The sequence below is a fragment of the Bactrocera dorsalis genome, chromosome 1 (assembly GCF_023373825.1).
Source record: "Bactrocera dorsalis isolate Fly_Bdor chromosome 1, ASM2337382v1, whole genome shotgun sequence".
NCBI lineage: Eukaryota > Metazoa > Arthropoda > Insecta > Diptera > Tephritidae > Bactrocera > Bactrocera dorsalis.
In genome coordinates this window covers 20,859,189-20,881,338 of record NC_064303.1, presented here as the reverse complement: position 1 = coordinate 20,881,338, position 22,150 = coordinate 20,859,189, and the positions used below count along the sequence as shown (strand labels likewise).

At 36.3% G+C, this 22,150-nt stretch overlaps 1 protein-coding gene across 3 annotated transcripts; it reads left to right on the top strand.

The window, feature by feature from the left end:
* Positions 1-12,811: 12,811 nt before the first annotated feature.
* Positions 12,812-19,585, top strand: LOC105225664 (protein rolling stone). 3 transcript variants are annotated; one of them, XM_011204238.4, is made up of 6 exons: positions 12,812-13,084; positions 13,172-13,285; positions 13,381-13,594; positions 13,656-13,757; positions 17,138-17,324; positions 19,050-19,585. In XM_011204238.4, the coding sequence occupies exons 1-6, from the start codon at positions 12,971-12,973 to the stop codon at positions 19,228-19,230; spliced, it is 912 nt and encodes a 303-aa protein (XP_011202540.3). In that variant the 5' UTR covers positions 12,812-12,970; the 3' UTR covers positions 19,231-19,585. The 3 variants fall into 3 exon arrangements, with proteins under 3 accessions (XP_011202540.3, XP_011202543.2, XP_011202542.2); XM_011204241.4 differs by having other exon boundaries at positions 12,825-13,089; XM_011204240.4 differs by having other exon boundaries at positions 12,958-13,094.
* Positions 19,586-22,150: the final 2,565 nt, after the last annotated feature.

Below are 22,150 nucleotides of genomic sequence, written 5' to 3'. Positions count from 1 at the left end.
ACATTATTTGCGACTTCTTAATCCCAAAAACGGTATTCGTTCCAACAGTAATGTGTCATACAACGAACGCATGAAACCATTACTTTTTAAGTAAATACGAGTATAATAATAATAACTTTACCTACCTACTGAGAGAACATACATATACATATATGCATGTCAAGTAATTAACTTAAGCTGATTTTTATAGTACTTATGCAGACCGTTTGACTGACCAGTTTGGCACAAGTGAACCGATATTTTAAAACGTATGGTACTTATTACTTTTACGGTTCCGTCCGAGCTCCGTCCTCCCTCACCAGATTTCTCTAGTCAGTCTCGTTGTGTTTCCATAATCTCTTTGTCTCATCTAGCTAACATGTTCGCTCACATTCAGAGATCACCAGAACGTGTAGTCAATTGAATTATAATTAAGAAATGATGGGAGTTATTATTGTTATTTTATTGCGTTAGTGACCATTTGTTGAACTATGCCGAAAGTGAGTTCATGAGTCGATCGAATCGAGTGGGTGATTCACAACGAAGAGAAGACGTTTTCAATATGTGTTAGAAATGAAAATTCTAATTCTTTATGATGCCATCATTCTTAAAAGAATGCTATAACTTAATTGACTGGTAATATGAGCATTAAAATAACTGCAACGTGATCCCGCCTTGCAAAGCGAAAAGAAAAATAAAAAAATCAGAGCCACTAATACAAACAAAACAAAAGTGTTTGAATTCTGACACTTCCAAAAGTAATTTGATGAAATATCAACAATGGAAAGCCTCCGCTCCTTTTCTAATGTTTGAAGGTGCCACGTTATGAAACCGACATTTTTGTTGCCGTGTTAGCTTTCAAACAAGTTGTTGAGGTTATTTTTTCTTTATTTATGGATTACAAAGGGAAAATTCCCGAATTGTCAGAGATGTTGGAAATTTTAATTCAAATGCAGAAGTACATATTAAATTGTCAAATATCTAAACGTTCCGTGAGATTAGTGGTGTTTTGGAGGATGGTGCTCTATCTCTTCGAACTGCGGAGGAGTGCTTTCGACGATTCAGAGCGGGTGAAAACAACACCATGGATAAACCAGCCGGCGGAAGACCTGTGACGATAAATACCGATCAAATCATGGAAAACATCGAGTTATACAGGCATGTGGCATCTCGTGAAATCGCCCAGAAGATGAAATCATTTTAAACCATCTGCAGTAGGTTGGATACACGAAAAACGAAAAAAGCTTGATGTTTGGCTGCCGCATTTGTGTCAAGCAAAAAACCTTCTGGACCGAATCAACACCTACGATATGCTGCTGAAACGGAACGAACTCGACCCATTTTTGAAGCGGATGGTAACTGTGAACAAAACATGGATCACGTACGACAATATCAAGCGAAAACGGTCGTGGTCGAAGGCCGGTGAATCGTCCCAAACAGTGACCAAGCCGGGATTGACGGCCAGGAAGGTTTTGCGGTGCGTTTGGTGAGATTAGAAATTGGCGATCCACCATGAGCTGCTCCCATATGGCCAGACGCTTAATTTTACCATCTATTGCGAACAACTGGACCGCTTGAAGCAGATCGACCAGAAACGTCCAGAATTGGCTAACAGGAAGGGTGTAGTGTTCCACCAGGACAACGCCAGACCACACACTTCATTGATGACTCGTCAGAAGCTACGGGAGCACGGATGGGAGCACGCATCCACCATATAGCCCAGACATAGCGCCAAGTGATTACCACATGACCTGAGGGTTTAGTTACAATTTCCGGCTACATTTTTGTCGCAATGTATAAACAGTCATGGTTATCTGACACACCTGCCGTTTCAAATGAAAAAATACTTTTGAACACTCCGATATCAACTATTATCTACGCTTCAAAATGATAAAACTGCTCACTACGGCGTTATGTAGTTTCAGCTGGATGACAAAGCCATGACAATATAGGAAGTGTGAACTATTTATGTAGTTATGTTAGCGAGGGGCAAGAATTGTTTGCTAGAACGTTTTCGCAACATCGTTAAAGAGCATTAAAGTTGTTGCTTTTCTGTAATTGACAGCAAAAGATAATAAATGTTTTTATATATAGAAAGATACCCATTATTACATATCACGCCGGTGAAACGAAACAATGTTGGCAGTTGTTTACTTTTCACTTGCGTCATTAGAAAAGTACGCAACAACCAAATTTTAAATTAATTATCATTATGATCAGCGTGAAGCGTTGTCATTTCCGTCTGTCTGTCTGTATGTAAGCGCGAAAGTCCCTCAGGTTTTACTACTAAAGCAGCGACATGGAATTTTTGCAAGTCTTTTTCTCCTCAAGAAGCTGATCGTTTGTCGGGACCGCCGATATTGGACGGAAATCAAGTGCTTGTATGAAATTTTTTTTCATTTGAGAAGATATCTTCGCGAGATTTGGCAGGGATTATTGGCATTTCTGAAGCAATTGATCAGATGAGAATATTATAGCATATAGCTGCCAATCAACACAACGATTGGACAAGAGTTTTTAAATAGAAAATTTTTGCATTTGATGAGATATCTTCATGAATTATTATATAAGATGCGTTATTGCCTACGGCCGAAGAAATTTTTCAGATCGAGTCACTGTGGCATATAGCTTTGATACAAAGTGACCTATCCAAATCAAATCCCTATAAAAAATGTTTCGTAGTTATGAAAGACATTATTTATTTTATTTATTGGCTATTTTTAAACCGGTGGTAACCCTTTTGAATCTTAAGCTTGCTTACACCCCCACTGTTTGATAGTCGTTCATACTTCAGTGCTTTAATCTACCTTATCTTGTTTATAGCTTAACACTTAATAATATACGGTAACCATTTGTTTGGAACTAGCCTTATATTATGTACCCTTATGTTCTATACTATAAGTGATTAGTATAATATACGCAGAATATTAGTTTCCGTGTGAAATTTTCGCTTTTATTACATTTAAACCAACATTTTATTTGGTTATTACTTCTAAGTAATGACGAAACAAAAAAGTGGTGATAAGCTGAGTGTATATGGATTAATCATATCAGCAATGATTTTAACATTCGGTGTATATTTACGGTTATGCTCTAGTTTGTGGTACTTTTAAATTAGTGGTAATTTTTTAAACATGTTTTATACTTATGTGTGAAGTAGTATGTGAGCTTAAAGCATTTTTTGGAAAAAATGTCAGAGCTGAGTCTGAACCAAATTAATTTAATTTCGAATAAGTTGGTAAATGCTTAAATTTAGTACAAGGTTGTTGAAAAAAACACATTTTTTCGAACTTACAAGTGGATATAATCCCTAAAGGGAAAGCAACTCTGACAAATTTGAATTTGTAAATCATCTGTCATTGGGTTTAAGGGAACGCAAGCATACTAATGTTATATACACTGACTTTAGCAAAGCTTTCGATAAAGAAAATCTCTTGATTTTCGTACATAAACTTGATCTTCAGGGCTTTCAACCAAGATTTCTTCAGTGGGTATCTTCTTATCTTTATAATTGAACACAAAGAGTTATATTTGGGGATACTCTTTCATATACAATTAATGAATCTTCAGATGCTCTTTTTTTGTTCTTATTATTTATTAACCATATCACTTATGTAATAGAATGCTCAAAAAGTTTATTTTATGCCGACGATGTAAGGCTTTTTATATGACTTCAACTGATGAAAAGTGTCTGTTGCAAACAGACCTAAACAATTTGGTTGATTGGTGTGATAGAAATGTTTTGACATTGAATCTTAAGAAATATAAAACGATATTCTTTTCTCGTAGATTTTAATTCTGTTGATGTATGCTTCATTTCAATATTCATATTGTTACCATGGTCTTCTCAGTTTGCTTATTCGTTCCTCTAAAGAATTTAGAGTTCAATACGTTACTAAAAAATTTGTTACAACCTTGGTTGGACCTATATTGGAACATGGTTCTGTTGTATGATGTTGAATGTTAGTGAAGACATAACATCATTAGATGGCAAACCTTATTTCCCAATCGATGAGGATAGAGCAGACGGACCATTGCCAGACCATGAAGAAGTGTGAATAACAATTACCAGTCTGAAGAACAAAAAAGCGGCGTGGGTCGATAGATTGCCTAATGATTAGACCTTATCAGTGTAACTTTAGGCCTGGAAAATCAACAACTGACCTGACATTCACCATACGCCAAGTATTTTCACAGCACGAAATGAAGCTGCCTTTATGTCGGGATGTCTGAATTTAGTATTCCCGCAAAACTAATACGACTGTGTAAACTGATGTTTTGCAATACCAAAGGCTCCGTTAGGATCGAGAAGGACCTCTCCGAGCCGTTCGATACCAAATGAGTTTTCACCCAAGGCGACTCCCTATCATGCGGTTTTTCGATATACTTTGGGGAAAATAATTGGACCTGCAGAAATAAGAGAGTGTACAGCCGGTGCTTTCTCCAGGATGGATAAGGAAGCGAAGCAAATGGATTTTATGGTGAACGAGGGCAAGACGAAATATCTCCTGTCATTAAACAAACAGTCTTCGCACTCGCGACTGGGCTCCAACATCACTGGTGACAATCATACCTTTGAAATCGTAAAAAATTTCGTCTATCTTGGAACCAGTATTAACAGCAACAACAATGTCAGCCTCAAAATCCAACGCAGAATAACTCTTGCCAACAGGTGCTACTTCGGACTGAGTAGGCAATTGAGAAGTAAAGTAATCTCTCGACGAACAAAAACCAAAATCATTATTCTCATCCTGCTATATCGTGCAGAGGCATGGACGATAACAACATCTGATAAGTCGACGTTACGATTTTTCGAGTAACTATCGCATTCGATGGAGCGATGAGCTGTATGAGATAGACGACGATATTAGGTATAGTTCAGCGAGTTAAAAGACAGCAGCTACGCTGATTGAACATGTCGTCCAAATGGAAGAAAACACTCCAGCTCTGAAAGTAGTTGACACAGTACGCTGCGTGAGAAGCAGAGGAAGAAAGTAATTCCGACCAAATGTAATAAAGTGCTACTTGTCATAAGCACTTTTGGGATGGCCTTCAGATCCTTCGAACGACTGAAAGCAGGTTTCACGGAGCGGCAATTTCCATTTGGGGAACAAGAAAAAATCACACGGAGCCAATTCTGGCAAATACGGTGGTTGATCGGTGGTATTTATTGCGTTGTTCACAATCACAATCTTACTCTTTAAAAAAAAAATTCAGCTTCATCGGGACGAGTCGAGCAAGAACACGTTTCATACCCAAAATATCCACCAAATTCGAACCATGTTATAACCATGTTAACCTATTTTATATTATTGTAAGCCACATGAAATAATCTATAACAATGTTGGTGCTTATGTACGAGTAAGTGTTTAGAAAAGTTGTGAATTCTTATAATCTGGTATATTAAGTGCAGCAACTGTAATAATTAATTAATGCTTTTCATTCGTTCACTTCTTTTGATCGAGAGAAGAGGTATTTGTAAGTTAAGCACCTTAATTAAATTAATTTAGATATTAAGTAGCAAGTGAAATCTTCATTACTTATTTACTCCTCAACTCCTATATATGGTATATAATATATATGCACTTCACAAACTGAAACGAAAACGAAAATGTGACAAACGAAAGACTTAAGCCACAAACTGGTGAATCATACTCGTATAATATGTAGGTTCACTATAAGCAATATAAGCCAAACTATAAGGTGAATGCATAAAAAACATCCCAACGAAACTTTCGGAACACCTGCTGAGTCACTATGGATGTGTGGTGACTTGCTGTTGTCCTAATGGAACACAATTTTTTTCCTATTGACCAAAGCTGGCCACTTTTGGGCGCTTACTTACTTCAGACTGACTTATTGTTGAGACAATAACAATTTGAATATATTAGATGATACGATGTAAATCGCACTAAATACACAGAAAACCTTCTGGACCGAATCAATGCCTGAAATATGCTGCTGAAACGGAAGAACTCGACCCATTTTTTAGGCGGATGGTAACTGGCGATGAAGAATGGATCACATACGGCAATATAAAGAGAAAAAGGTCGTAGTCGAATGCCGGTGAATCGTCCTGAAGAGTGGCCAAACCGGGATTGACGGACAGGAAGGTTTTGTTTGGTGGGATTAGAAGGGAATCATCCACTATGAGCTGCTCCCATATGGCTAGACGCTTAATTCTACTATCTACTCCGATCAACTGGACCTCTTGAAGCTGGCGATTGACCAGAAGCGTCCAGAATTGGACAAGAGGAAGGGTGTAGTGTTCCACCAGGACAACGCCAGACCACACACTTAGTTGATGACTCGTCAGAAGTTACGGGAGCACGGATGGGAGGTTTTATGGCATCCACCATGTAGCCCGGACATAGCGCCAAGTGATTACCACCTGTTCCTGTCCATGGCGAACGCCCTTGTTGGTGTAAAGTTGAACTCAAAAGATGCTTGTAAAAATTTTCTGTCCGAGTCCTTCGGAAATAAGGAGATTGGTTTCTACGAGGGGAGTATTATGAAGTTACCGTCTAGATGGAAACAGATTATCGAACGAAACGGCGCATATTTGAACTAAATCCGGTCACTGTAAAACTTTTTACAAAGCTTAGAATAAAGAGCCAAAAAGCGACTCTCATTTGGGAAGAGCAATATTAGCATCCTGTTTGAAGATCTGGTATTTGGTAGACACGGCTGATCAATTAGTGACTTCTATAAATGCTCATATATATATAAAATATCCGGACCTATAATGCATTCACTTCACTACATACTACACTCACGTATATGTAAGTGTGTATATGATTGATACATTGAAAAGAGGAACCGTTATCATTATAAACAATTCAATAACATCGCTGTTTAATAGGACTACGTTATAAATTATGCAATCGTCGAACCAATAACTTATTGTTCCTTGTAAAGAAATGTAACCTAGCACTTGGCCTTTTCTCACAGCAAACTTTCTCAAATCAATATTATCGATTGCAAACAGAAATGACTCTGACTCAACAAAATAAAATTGAATTAAATAAAAAGCTAACTATAATTTAAAAAAATTAATTTAATTAAATTATTTCTTGAAATGAACTTAAGCCCTACACTAAATAATATTTTATGTGCATAATTTATTACATATGTATTACAGGTATTAGTACTATAATATATGTATTATATGAAATGTGGGAAAAATTGTAAGACTTTTTAATTTAAACTTCGAGCGAAAACATGTTCCCCACCGTATTCGCCTGCTTTAGCTCCTCGTGACTTGCGGCTATTCAAGAAACTCAAACGACTGCTGCGGGAAAACCGTTTTGAGTCAATTAAAGGCACTAAACGGGGATCGCATTGAATGATATTCCGGAAATTAACTTTAACAACAATTCGAGGATTGGAAAAAATATATCAGATCCAAGGGGAATTACAATAAGAAAACATAAAAAAAATATATACAATATTGTCCATATGAAGCTATAAAAATTTACCATCTTTCTGGCAATTTGGGGATCCCATACCAAAAGAACTGCGCCGGCATAGCGGCAGAATATGTACTAGCTTAATACATATTCTAGCTTAATACATATTCTACCGCTATGTCGGCCCTTATACCCTTTTTTGATGTGAACCGAATTAAAGTGGGTTCTGCATCGATTGGAGCAAGGGCTGGGCTACACAACGGGTACTTCAAAACTTTACACTCGCTGTTTTTCAATTAGTTTTTAACCGGTCTTGAAACATCAGGTCGAGCCTTCTCTTGATTGAAACTTATTGTGTTGTGTCTAGTCGCAAATTCTGAGAATTTTTAAGCAATTGCTTCAATTTGATGAGTTGTTGTCGGTAGTGTCCTCTAATCCCAACAAATACAGAACATTACCTTGGTGTCATGGATATAGGATTTTCCCATTGATTTGTCCAGCTGGCTGGTTGGCAACGTTTCACATTTGATTTTTTGCCCTTAAGGTTGTCGTAATGGGCCCATTTTTCATCACCAGTCACACTCCTATGCAGAAACTATTTTGTTGTGTATGCTCATTGAATCTTATTGGACATGTAAATCGTCTTTCAACGTCTCTTATCCCTCTACCGCATACAACGCCATATATGGTTTTGGGATTTGTTGCATTTGGCTTTGCATTAGCAAAGTGATGTAGCGGAACAAATTTGTAAAGGTAGTTTTCTTTGGACAATTCTTTGTTGATATTTCAGATACTGTTTGATTTTGATAGGTTTTGCTTGTTGTTTTCGTTTAATTTTGTGAAAAGTTGTCTATCAAATCGAGTAACGCTAAGTGTATTTCGCGGTGTTTTGGACAAAATTTTTATCATATAAATTAGGACTTTTCTCGAAGAAAAAATTTTTATAAGAAGGAAAAACATAGTGTTCACACAATAAAAATACAAACCGCCTGGTAGGTAAGTACTATAGGCACGCTTTTGTGCAAAATCGGACAAAGCCATATATGGTCTTTCATGCAGTACATACTATTTTGCCTTTCATGCATTTTAGTAAAATTTTTTCAGCAATGGAGACCGGAGACCGATGAAAGCAGTTCCGAAGACGTATATGACGTGCCTGTTAGCTCAAACGCAAAACGCGCTAAAAAATCGAAACCACCAAACTGGAAAGAAAATAACTTGCCACCGTATTTAAGTGAAAACTTTCTATTTCAAGGAGACATGGGGCTTCCAAGTTTTATCGATGAATTAGAGACGCCAGCGGAGTTCTTTCAATTTGGTACAAAAATATTTTTTTTCCACATGATTGATATGTGCCTTGTAAATTCTTGGATCTTGTGGCGCCGTAAGTCAGGGGAATTTATGCTGTTATCTAATTTCAAACTTGCAGTGAGCGAATATGTTTGCAAGCTAGGAAAATCCCGAAAACGAGAGCGTCCAATTGCATCCATATCAAACTCTTCATCTCCGAAAACAAGCAGAGGAAGGCACCAAAAAGAGAGTTTAAAACAAAAAAAAAAAAAAAAAAAAAAAAAAAAAAGGGGGCGTCAAACTTTCCTTTTGAATTCTATACGTTACAGGCACTGTATCGGACACTTTCCGAACTGGATGAAAAATAGACAAACTTTGTCAAACCAATGACTGCTCATCGTTAGTATATACTTTTGTGAGAATGTAATGTATTCTTGTGCTACACTTTGCCCCCCCACTCCAAACTGTTTCACACGCTTCCACACTGAGTAAAAGTAATACACTCCAAGCAACATTGTATGCATAGAGAGCCATATATGGCGGCTTTTATTTTCTGGTAAAATATGCATTGTAAAGTATTTTTTTCTACAAATATATGTAAAAGGATTCAAAATAAACGTATATTAGTGGAGTTTTAATTTTTTTTCATAAATAAGATGGCCATGCGGTAGAGGGTAATCTTCAATTCATATGACACACAATTTCCCTCTTTTTGAATGTATCCGGCTATCATAGACGCTAGGAATCAAAACGTTTCAACTTATTTCCTCAAATTCGTCATATTTCGAAAGCATTGCATAATGACATCTAACATAACGATTAATTACAATAGCAAAGAAACAAGGAACAAATTGATGGTGTTCAAGAGGTAATACGTTAAGGTGGGCTTGTCAATTCAAAAACATATTGTCTCACACCAACTAAATATGTAAAAAAGGACCAACCATCTATAGACTAAGATAATATGTATATTAGACTATAAGGCTCTACGACACGGTATCAAAATAGCGAATCCAACGTTAATTTAGCCCATGATGGCAACACTCCTACCTACTTAAATACCTTGAAATTTAGTTTGAAAATTTTAAAAAAAGAAAAAAAAATGTTTTTTTTTAAAAATAATCTAACTTTAACCGTAATATCTTTTAAATGGTTAGATTTACGAAAAAATTAGTTTTGGACCTTTTTTGACAAGCATTTAAAAAATACAGGCCGTTAAGCGAAGGTCCCTCCCGTTATAATTAAGAGCTCATACATGAAGATGCTTTATTAGAGGTGTATATCAACCAATTTTTTAGAGTACGAAGCGAAAAATAACATTCGTTTTTTGACACACCCTAATATATATACTTATACTAAGTTGAATGGCCTACGTCTCCTTTTGGGTGTTACAAACTACTGGCAAACTTAAACCCTGAACAAGGTATACAAATTTGAATCCCAAAAACGAGAAATTAAATTTGAAATTAATAATCCAAATCCCAACATCGGAATCAAAAAATGATGATTAAATTTTTAATCCAAGATGTGGTTGGGAAGTTCCAATTGAAAATTGAAAATCAATTTTTTTATCCAAAATTTATGAATGAAAAAATTCGCAACCCTGAATATGGGTATTTATGGAAGTACAAGGTGCGTTCCAAAGTAAACAGGACTTAAAAAAACAGAACAAATGGTCTTTTCGGCAAAATCAATTTATTTTATTCAAATTAGTCTCCTTCTGCTCCAATACAACTTTTTGCACGGTCCAAAAGCCGAGTCGAACGAGTGTTTAGCTCGTTGGGCGGTATGGCCGCCAGTAAAACCATTTGAATGGCCTCTCCTTTCATGATCAAATGCTTTTTCCGAAAAGGAAGAAGTTGCATGGTGCCATATCAGGTGAATACGGGAAGTAGTTAATGGTTAAAATGTGCTTTTTGGTCGAATAATCGTCCTTCGAATGTTGGATTCTGAGCAATTTTTGGTCGTCAGTCCATTTGTGAGGAAGAAACCGCCCAAATGTTCGGTCAAAATGCGATAAATCGATGTTTTAGAGATGTTAAATATCATTTGCATGAATTTCAATGGTGATTTCGGCTGATTTTTGATGAATTCACGCACAATTTCGATGGAATTCCCGGTGTTTACGGATTTTGATTGGCCCACATGTTGATTGTAATTTATGTCCTCACGACCACTTTGAAAACGTTGAAACCACTTCTGCACTCTGCTACGAGATAGGCAATCATCGCCATAAACTTGTTTCATCAATAGAAATGTTTCGGTAAAAGTTTTAACAACTTTAAAACAAAATTTAATGCTGGCACTTTGTTCAAAGCTCATTTTCACCGATAACACAAACATATTAACACTTAAAACGCAATAACTTCACTTCCAATCGATGGAATGTCACTGGACAATCGATAAAGATAGCAGATTCTAATGCACCAGTCGACATATAGATGGCGCCACAAGGGGGCGCTAGGTTCAAAAAGTCCTGTTTACTTTGGAACGCTCCTTGTATAACACATTTGACTCTTGTAACTAAACTTGGTGAGAATTATTCGCTACTTAACACTGTCACATGACAATGGATGAAACCGCTTGAGTCCATTGACCCATTGCAATTTGTCTCCTTCATCTTCAATTACAAACTTTTTCCGACAATTACAATATTGCACTTGAAATCAATTGATTTGACCGTAATGATTTATTCTTCACCTTTTATGTAAGAACAATTAGTTTATCATAACAGTGTTTCAATAGACATACATACATGTATACCATATATGGTGTATGTAAATGTGAATCTTTGATTCTGTCTTGTGGAAAAGTTATATATTGCATATGAACATTAATTTAAACAAATTACATGTCAATTTAATGCATTGTAAATGTATTATGCACACGTATGAACATACATACAAATAAAAAATAATTTAATAGGAGAGTAATTGCCAAGAGCGACGATGGAGAGTGAAAGTAATTGAGTCGTGTAAACTTGTTGAACCGGCAGAAAATCGTAATCAAATTATAAGTGTAGTAATATTGTGAGGGTTTGAACTCTTCGCATAATACATATGTATATGTAATTATTAAGAATAAATACACTTAGTTGCGTTATGGTAGTTTAAATAAGAGTAATTGGCCCCGAAATAATACCAATTATTTTAATTTTTTAATCAATAAATTGTTATTAGCTTTAGATTTGAGTTGCAACATCTCCACATTACTACCCTTAATGAAGTGACAGAAATTATAAAGTTTGCCGATAAAATAATTTAGTTTTCAATTCGTAAATTCCCACTCAAAGCTCTTCTGATACAACGATAATCATCTCTGTATGTGAAGTCATTGTATCTAGCCAACAGGAGGGGTGTAGTGTTCCACCAGGACAACGCCAGACCACACACTTCGTTGATAACTCGTCAGAAGCTATGGGAGCTCGGATGAGAGGTTTTATCGTATCCATCACATAACCCGAACATAGCGCCAAGAGATTTCCACCTGTTTCTGTCCATGGCGAACGTCCTTGTTGATGTAAAGTTGAACTCAAAAGAGGCTTGTTAAAAGTGGCTGTCCGAAATCTTCGCAAATAAGGAGGGGGTTTCTGTGAGTGGGGTATTATGATAATGGAAACAGATTATAGAACGAAACGTCGCATATTCGAACTAAATTCGATCACTGTAACACTTTTTATAAAGCATTAAATAAAGAGCAAAAAAGCTGAAGGGAGATATTTGACAACCCAATATTTATTTATATCTACAACTAAGATTTATAGACGCGTTCTTGAAAGGTTAGGTACATATATCTTTAAAACAAGTTGGTATACGATTTTTTTTTATTTTCCTAGCATATACACGTAAGAAGTCTAAACTTTCTCGCACTGCCGACATTTAAATATGCAAATTATTTACCGTTTTTTCTCTATTCTTCGTCCCACAGGCCATTTCCCAAACCCCCTTAGGACATCAATCGATTTTCAAAGGAATCGTTGTGATTTTTATTGAAATCCCACCTACGCACGAAATGTTACAATATTTAATTCATATGAGAACAAGAGACCGATAACAAAGCGTATTCATTTTTCAACTACAGCAACGTTTTGAAGGAAATACCTGAGAACCAATGCAGCTGAGTCATTACTGAAAGCAATGAATGAAGTAGAACAACTCGAGCCGGCAAATAATGAGTACTAACTGCATGACCAAGTTCAAAGCGATTGATAAGCTGATTGCTATATTAAACTAACGGTTATCATTGACAACAATCTATTTAAAAGAAGTGTGATAACTAAGTCGTTATATAAAATGAGAGCACTTTTACACTTATTCAGGCAACAGTTGACCCGACTCTGGCATTGTGAACGGGTTGGCATTGCGGTGATTTGGTTGTTGCTCGAGCGCGTATTTAATGTGACAAAAGTGAAGTGAAGTAGTTTTGTATAATAATTAAAAATGTTTTACCAATAAATTTCAATTCTTTTTTTTTATGTAAATAATCTAAATCAGATGCGTGAGACGTCGGGAATCTGTCATCAGCTGTGCCATCCGCTGGCGAAAGAGTTTCAACGAGAGAAATTCTCGCTAACGCATGAACCTTCAGAAGTTTTCTTCAAATCTCAGGTAGGAGTCTACAGCAATGGACAATAACGGTGTTCTACCTTAAAAGCAATCAGCAAAAATCATAATTTGTTATATTTCTTCTCCAAAACAATTAGTGGCAAAGCCAGCCGAAGTCGATCATATGGCTAATCTATCGTTGGCTTTTAGCCGCCACGTTTGCTGTCGGGGTGTTAGGCAGCTTGATCCAGACATTTCAAGAGGGAAAATGGTTTATCTATCTCACCGATTGGGGTTTCTTTCTCTGTATGTACACAAGCGTCTTTGGCGCCATTTTGGTAACGATCTATTATTGCAGCAAAGATAATGTTTGTAAGTGTAATTGTGATAAATCTATGCCGTTCAATTTGAATTTTGATAAGCCCGTTTACAGTTGTACCTCCATGGGCGTTAAAATTATATTGGGCTTCTTATTGGACCACATTGACGCTAGCTACACTTATAACGTTCATATATTGGATATTCATTTTCCCAAGTTAGTACCGCTATCAAATTATTTTAATGATATCAAATTACTGTCATAAATTTTGTAATCTTGTGTTATCAAAATTTGCACATACTTGTATAATAAGGTAAAGTACCCTAAAGTTATTTATAAGCGAGGCCAAACCGCTAATTAAGAATATAATCGTAAATCGGTCTAATCAAATGGATTGATTATCACAGAGGCACACGTACCTACCTTTGTTATCCAGCAGCGAAAAACTTATAAAATCGGAGCGTTGTTTCTTATCAAAACTCATAAAGATTTAAAAACTAGTATAAGGTGGACGAGTGCTCATATAAAAAGAAGAAGAAGAATCATGCAAATACAGTCTGTCAAGTAAGAGCGTGGTCGACTTTACCGACAGTTAATGAAAGATTTCGCTCTAATTCCTTCGCGAGCCGATAGAGGGAAGCTTTGTCCTTGATGCATTGTCAACAAAGGTTCAGTTGTCGTTGATCTTTTGAAAGAGAATCACGTTAAACCCCCTTAGTGCTAAGTACGCGTCGCGCTACGAAGCTATGCTCCTTAGCATCCACCCGAAAGATCCCAAACTGTCGCAATCAGCGGCTGCTAAATATATGAGAAAATCGAAGGCATTTGTACGATATAAAGTGGCTAAAAATTTCGATGATTTACCAGAACCTGATTCGAGAAAAAGTGAATAAAAAAGATGAAAAAAGAATAGTGCATCTGTTCTCGCGGAATCCTGCTTTAACACTGCGGCAAGAACAAGCAAAATTAATGGCAAAAGGTTTAGATATATACTACGAAACTATGCGAACCCTTCTTCATACTCATGATCTGAAATGACGCAACACAATGAAGAAGCCTCTGTTGACTGAAAAACTTGTGACAAAGCGACTCGCTTGGGCGCATGAGAATATTGATAGAGATTTTGAAAATGTCATTTTTACTGATGAATGTTCTATATGGGCACGTTCTGTCCTCACGCGAGCCTGGTCAACTTCCACCAATAGGCTTGTTCAGCGGACCGTAAAACATGGAATAAAGGTGCATCTTTGGGGCTGCTTCTCAAAGCAGGGATTCGGCACTTTGTACCTCTTTACTGACAACCTAAATGCCGAGAAAATGATAAAAATCTACAAAAAGGCTTTACTGCTATCTGCCAAACGATGGTTCATCAGAAAAAATGAAGATTGGATTCTGCAGGAGGACAACGATCCTAAACACCGCAGCAAGCTCTGTACTCAGTGGAAAAGTCAATTTGGCATCGTTACATTGGATTGGCCGTCGCAGTCGCCCGATGCAAACCTTATTGAAAATGTGTGGGCATATATTAAACAAAAGCTTCGTGGAAGATACACTTTGAAGCAGTTGTCATTCGAAATTCGTCGGATCTAGAGAACCTTGCCACTAGAATACGCTGTCAAATTAGTTGAGTATTAGTATTTAGCGTAGCAAGTCGAAATATTTCTGTGTTCCACAGCCACAGTATTGATATAGAAAATAATGTCATTGAATCATTGAAATATAATACTCAAAAGCAAACAGTATTTTGTTAGAAATAGAGAGAGAATATGTCTCGCAGAAGAAAATTATCGGATCGCTAGGACGTCCTTTACATGAATCTGCTTTATTAAACATTTTGCTTCACCTAACTGTTGTATGTATCAGGTGGAACTAATTAAGATAGATATAGGGTTATATATACATAAATGACCAGGTCTGTGTCTGTTCATTCGTCCGTCCGTCCGTCCGTCCAAGCTATAACTTGAGTAAAAATTGAGATATCTTCATGAAACCTGGTATGGGCAATCCTTGGCAAAAACTAGGTACGAGTTCGTAGGTGGGAGAATCGGACCACTGCCGCGTCCACAAAACGCCATTAACCGAAAACCTATAAAGTGTCATAACTAACACATATCTCGAGATCCGCCCAACCGATTATATAAGAAATCGGACCACAGCCTCACCTACTTCTCATAAAACATAATTTTATTTTCCATCTGATTTCTTCCTTTGCAGAGTACAAATCAATTAATATAACAGGTATGTCAAGTTATGGTCAAAAGTTTTTCACATCCAACAAAAACTGTTCAGCTCCTAGGTAGCGAATATTTGGAGCCCAGGGGCTATAGTTGACTTTGTACCAAAAATATTGGTTAACATATGAGATATATAATAGAAATTCAGAAATTCCTTCCTGCTTTTCTGATAGTAGTATGTCTGTATGCCTCAAATGGTTTGAATCGGGTTAGTACTTCCTTTTGACCGCGTATACCTAATATACGAATTTTTGGAATTTCCGAGTGACCACATATACCGACCAATATGTGAGTTATCTTAATAAAACTGAGAGACTTATAACGATGCATATTTGTGCTTAGAATGAATAAAATCGGGCGAACACTCGTCCCAGACACCGTATAATTAACAGGCTTCATCTACCTAAAGGTACTTCCTAGGCCTTAATCTTTGCACTTTGTAAGAGTTTACAATATTCCGTTATACCCAAACTTAGCACTTCCTCCTTTTTTAAATGCTGGCAGCCCTATTTTCTCCGGAACACTTTAATTAAATAAGGTCTCTCATCCGAGGCTGTTGTTTAGTTTTCATTTGGGGCGTTTTTGCGAGGCGGGTTCCAAACGCAGCCTGCCTTCTCACTTTAGCTCGCCTTTAAACGGTTGTTATTAGGCTACCCTGAGAATAGATATTGTACTTGGTCAAAGATCGGAAGTCGTAAGCTGCTTGAGCCATATGTAAAAGAATCGTTTCTGGCCACTCCCAAGTGAATGACGATCAGAGAACTTTCCTCACTTGCGTGAACTTCTACACATGACTAAATCCTCCCTAAATAGGTGGCACTCAATTGCAACTTACACGAAAAATAGAACATCATCTGCATCAAGATATATAATCCCGGTAATAGAAATTATACGTATATAGCCTGCCAAATCCCAATCCGATTCAAATGAGAGACCACTGAACTCCCATGCCACATGATTTAAAAATTGTAAATCAAGATGTATAGTTTACTAGTACTCCTTACCTTTTAGGCTACTGGATATGGTGTGTGTAAGCTTTGAATTCCCTCAACGAACGTTAGACAAATATTTTTAAATAAACTACCAAACCCAGAAGCTCATGCTCAAGATAGCTCACTTGAAACGTATATATTTGGGAGTATGCATTTATTTAGCGCACCACAGAATACCTAAAATTATTATATATTCGTAATTAATATTAAATGTTGTAAATATCGCACTTTAAAAGTTTAATTATGCGCATTCAGGGCCGACCATTACTCATCTAACCTAACCAAAATAGTTAGCAAAATTTGAACATTAAGCTCACCTATTTCGCAAATCAAACTACTTGTATTACACACTTCTTTCATTTATTCACAGCTGACAATCAAAGCGGTTGGAATGTCTATAATCTGTGGGCGCATGGCTTCAATTCAATACTGATGATAATGGATCATATGCTAGTGGCTTTTCCAGTGCGCCTATTACATTCTGTCTATCCACTATGCTTAGGTGTAGTATATGGAATGTTTACTGTTATTTATTATTGGGCAGGAGGCGTCGATCCGTAAGTAAACATACATATGTATATGTAATACGTTTATAATATATACCGTGAGTGCCACTGAAAATCGTACAGGACATGTTATTGGAAAAGATAGGAAAATAAGAATAAAAACTTTAAGTTTAATATTTTGTTGGGCAGCCTTTGGCATTTGTAATTCTTTTCGCATCGACTCGACTGACTGTCGAAATTTTCTTTCAAGTGGATCTCACAGATGCTCGATAACATTCATATCCTGAGACTACGTGGTAGATTTTAATACTTTTAATAAAATGCCCCTGAGCGTCCGTGTAAAGATTGAAAGTTCTTCGGATTCCCATTTTCTCAGCACTTGTTATTAAATTTCTCTTCTGGATATCTATGTAACCACAATGGTTCGTAATATCGTCGATAACAACCAAATTACCGACTTTGTGTGCTGACATGCTATACAGCCCCAAACCATCTCGTATACTCCTCCATATTTGATAGTCGAACGCGAAATAAGTGTGCCCATCTCTTCATTTGGTTTTCTCCACATTATTTGTTTGTCATCAGAAGCAAATATGTATGTTGAATTTTGACTCATCCATAAAAATAAAATCATGAAGTCTCTGATCTGAAGTCGTTCGGTTAAGATCGGTACTCAAAAGCAAACTATAATTGTTTGCGTTGATTGATAAATGGCTTGTAGCGAGTAGTTCTTCCATGAGCCCATATCAAACATTCCTAGCGACATTGTACAAACAGATGAAATCGAGATGATACAGGAGGGCTTTATAGAAGCCGATGTCAAAGTTGGACGAGAGGGGCACCAAACTTGTTATGTAATATTTTACTGATATTAATAAATTGGCCGAGAGGTGTGGCACCGCCTTCTTTTATGTGAAACCACATATCTCGGGAACCGCTCAACCGATTTCCATCAATATTTGGTATGTAATATTTTATTGACATTCCTACGGTATGGAAATGGTCGAAATAGACGGGTTCTTTCTACTTCTCATACAACAAATTTTTAAATTCCATATAATTCTTTCACTTTTCAGTACACAAATCTAACACCAATGAATATGTATGTATATTCGGAAAAAGAAAGAGTTCATTTGAGGCGTGCCACCTTATGACTCAAAATTTCGTAAACCGAACCTAAACTGTTCAAGCCCCTAGGTACTGAATATGTGGACACAGAGCTTATAGATGAATTTTTACCGAAAATGTCGGCAAATGTGCTATAGTAGTTAGTGTGTTAATGTGGCTGAATCGGGTCAATACTTCCATTAGCCCCCACATATGTACCTAATATAAAGTTTTTCGAATTTCCGGGTGACTTTATATCAACAATATGTGAGTTAATAAAATTGAAAGGGTGTGTTTTTCTTATAACAGTAAATACATATTTGTGCACAGAATGAATAAAATCGGGAGAAAACCCTACACCATATAACTAACACCTAAACACCATATAACTAACAAACTTTATGCACCACAAGTTACTCCTCCTCCTTGGCAATAGTCCTTGCAATTTGCAAGAGTATGAAATGTTCGGTTATACCCGAACTTAGCTCTTCCTTACTTGTTAAAAATGCCTTAATGCTTTTACTTGCACACAACTCTGACCAGTGGTACACCCATGTTTCTAGCAGATAAAAATTAATCTATGAAAACATTATAATTTCAAATAAAAATATGTTACTTAAATTTAAATCAGATTATTTAATGAAATAATTACTTGCTATATTCTTGCAGTTTCGGAAACCGCTTCATCTACGAGATACTGGATTGGTCAAATGCGGGCGGCGCAATTTTAACCATACTTGGTTGCGTATTAGTAATCTTAGTATTCTGCTTCATACACTTTGGCCTTTATAAGCTGCGCACATTTATTTATAAAAAGCGACAAAGTTCCAAATTGACATTGAGTGCTTAATGCTGAATAAGATTGCTACAAATAGATTTTTGAAAGAGATATTACTTACATATGTATATATATTGTGTACGTAGATATAAGTATAATAGTCAAAGCATGAAAATGTTGTACCACAAATTGTTGTCATATATACATACATATATAAATTATTATATTTAAATTATAAAAAGTATCTTATGTTTAATAATTTGTTTTAATTTAATTTCTGATAGCAATTGGAACAGTAATATGTACAGTGCCTCAAAAAAGTATGCGGAAAATTAATTTCAAGAAATAATTTTCCTGCAATACTTACGAAGGTTTATTATTATTATTAAAATATATTTTGTAATTACTGTATTGCAGTTTTAATTTTTATCTAAAATTATGTTTTAATTTTAAAGGAACATAGGTAAAAGCGCTTTAACCGAAAAATTCGGTGAATTCATATTGTTACGAATTTACTCTTGCTAGTTTACTTTGTTAGGTTCGTATCTCTGGATTGACAAATAAAATCAACACTGTTTAATTTAATTCAACAACTCTTTATTTCACAACTCGTCTACACTATAGCAGTTTACTCTTAGCACTGATTGATTACGTTGGCGCTGCCACGGCTTATATAGCCACGCACTTCTCGCTGATGCCGACGTGTCCTTCTAGAATATCGCGTCTGGAAATTACCAGAACATACGGCTATACGGCGCCAGACGCAAGCAGACAGTCGCGGCGCCAGACTCAGCAATTGTTTACCTAGACAAGCAGACAGTGCGGCGCCAGATGTCTATTGTTTCGACGAGCAGACAGCCGCGGCGCCAGATGTCTACAACAAGACAAATGCTATTCCATATACCTACAGCTATTGTTCATAATCAGGGATGCATATAGCAATACAAATAAAACTTAATACTACTTTTTGTAACAATATTATAAAATTATTTGTAAAAAAATTGTATATATGTATATACTAAATTAATTTTACTTTTAATTAATATCAGGAGGGTTATGCATTCATCTTCAAGACTTCTTTTAATATATTTTGCACTGTTTTTTTTTTTTTTTTTTTTTTGTTCGCTCCGCAGAGATTTCTAGGCTAGTTTTGGTGTACTGTTGGATAATGTACGGATAGCATGTTCTAAATCTGTCCAGAAGTGCGTAGTCTGAATAAGATCCAGGGGCACCAACAAGGGCGTTCGCCATGGACAGGAACAGGTGGTAACCACTTGGCGCTATGTCCGTGCCAAATGGTGAATGCGATAAAACCTCCTATCACACCTCCCGTAGCTTCTGACGAGTCATCAACAAGTAGCTTTTGATGATTATGTTAGATTATGGTCTGGGCCTGTATGACAAAATCTGATGAGGAATTTGCTTTTCATTGAAGCCACGATTAAAAAGTTTGATTATTTAAGTATTTTAAAATTACGTTGTTCTTAGCATTGAAAAAGGTTATCAGAGAATTGGATCTTTCAATAAGGCAATCATCCTAAACTTGTTGTTAGTAAGTGCCTATTATACGACCACCAAAAACTCTGGAAACTCTATCTAACCTCTATGTATTTATGTGAACAAAAAGTGATGCAGGCTCAAACCGAACTCCTTGTAGAAGCTACCTCAGAGCAAGCAGCAACAATAAGAGGGATAATGAAGTAGCAGCTAGTAAAATACTTGTAAGTACGGGTGATTTCGTGGTAAGTTCTTATTTCACCACCTTTGAACTAGCGCTCAGTGCTGCAGAGTAAATATACTATTTTATCTGCTTCGAAACCAATTCACTGCCATTACACAATCTTGAGTACTATTCAAGTATGTTAAGTGATTTGTGGATTGCATAAATAGAGTACTTTTGAAAAGGAGTAGTGTGTGTATCAGAAAGTTGCAATAAAGAAAGAAAGAGAGGGGCTCGTTGTAGAGCTGTTGAGCATGGTAACAGTCGATGACAGCTTGATATTTCTTATACTGCCAAATTTGTGAAGGCAAGTTGTCTGAAAGTTGCATATCCACAAACTATAGTATTCATAAGACTACTACTAGCAATTTTATAAATACATAGGGTTTGCTAGATTAATAAAAATCGTTATCTGTGTATATGAGGGGGGTAATTCGTACCCAATACCATATGTACATATATTTCCGACATTAAACTATTGTGTGCCCAATATTATACGTTTTGTTAGTTATGTTAAGATATCTTACATATTGACCGTGTTCGTCACTTAGTAAGTAGTTCAGTCACAAGATCTTTGTAATTATCAGCTTTCATATTTCCAAGAAAATTTTAACAACGCTTTTAAATGCACTCCAGGCTCGTATTTCAGTTTCATTGAGCATTTCCTCAAATGTTTTATCTTTTATTAGTTCTGTTATTTGCGAACCCACAAAAATACGTTCCTTAGTTTTTGCTTCACTGACTCTTTTAAATTTTTGTTTCATATACAAGAACCCTCTTCCATTTCTGTCCATTGCCTTATCAATATTCTTCATTAAACCAAAATTAATATGCAAAGTTGGTTTCATCCCAAAAAGATGGTAATTACTTTTAGGATATTTGTTATCGTTATGAACCAATATCGCCTTTAAACTAAGTTTAGACGCCAATCACGTCATGATCCACGTCCTAGTGCATTAAACAAAAGGTTAACTTCTATTCTAGATCCCCTTCTTGAAGAAAGCCATTTGTGAGGTCTTTTTTTGACTTTTTCTGTAAAAAGTAATATTTACATCACTTTGGAGAAGGTTTCAATCTTTAAGTCTGGATGCTAAAAGTTCGAACTGCGATTTTGAAAAGCTTAGATCTCGAACTAAGTCATTAAGTTCACCCTGTAAAATTAGATGCGGCACTGTTGAACATCCTGGTGAATCAAATAAAGGATCGGTTGTCATTTCCTTTGCGGTTTCTGAAAAATCACTTGAAGACCTAGTCGATTCTAGTTCTTCATCG

Bases quoted from the DNA above. Each gene is read 5' to 3' on its own strand.
- LOC105225664 (XM_011204238.4), top strand. From the start codon at position 12,971: ATGAGAGCACTTTTACACTTATTCAGGCAACAGTTGACCCGACTCTGG. The intron at 13,286-13,380 runs GTAGGAGTCTAC...CAAAACAATTAG, and splicing joins AAGTTTTCTTCAAATCTCAG to TGGCAAAGCCAGCCGAAGTC. The intron at 13,595-13,655 runs GTAAGTGTAATT...GCCCGTTTACAG, and splicing joins TTGCAGCAAAGATAATGTTT to TTGTACCTCCATGGGCGTTA.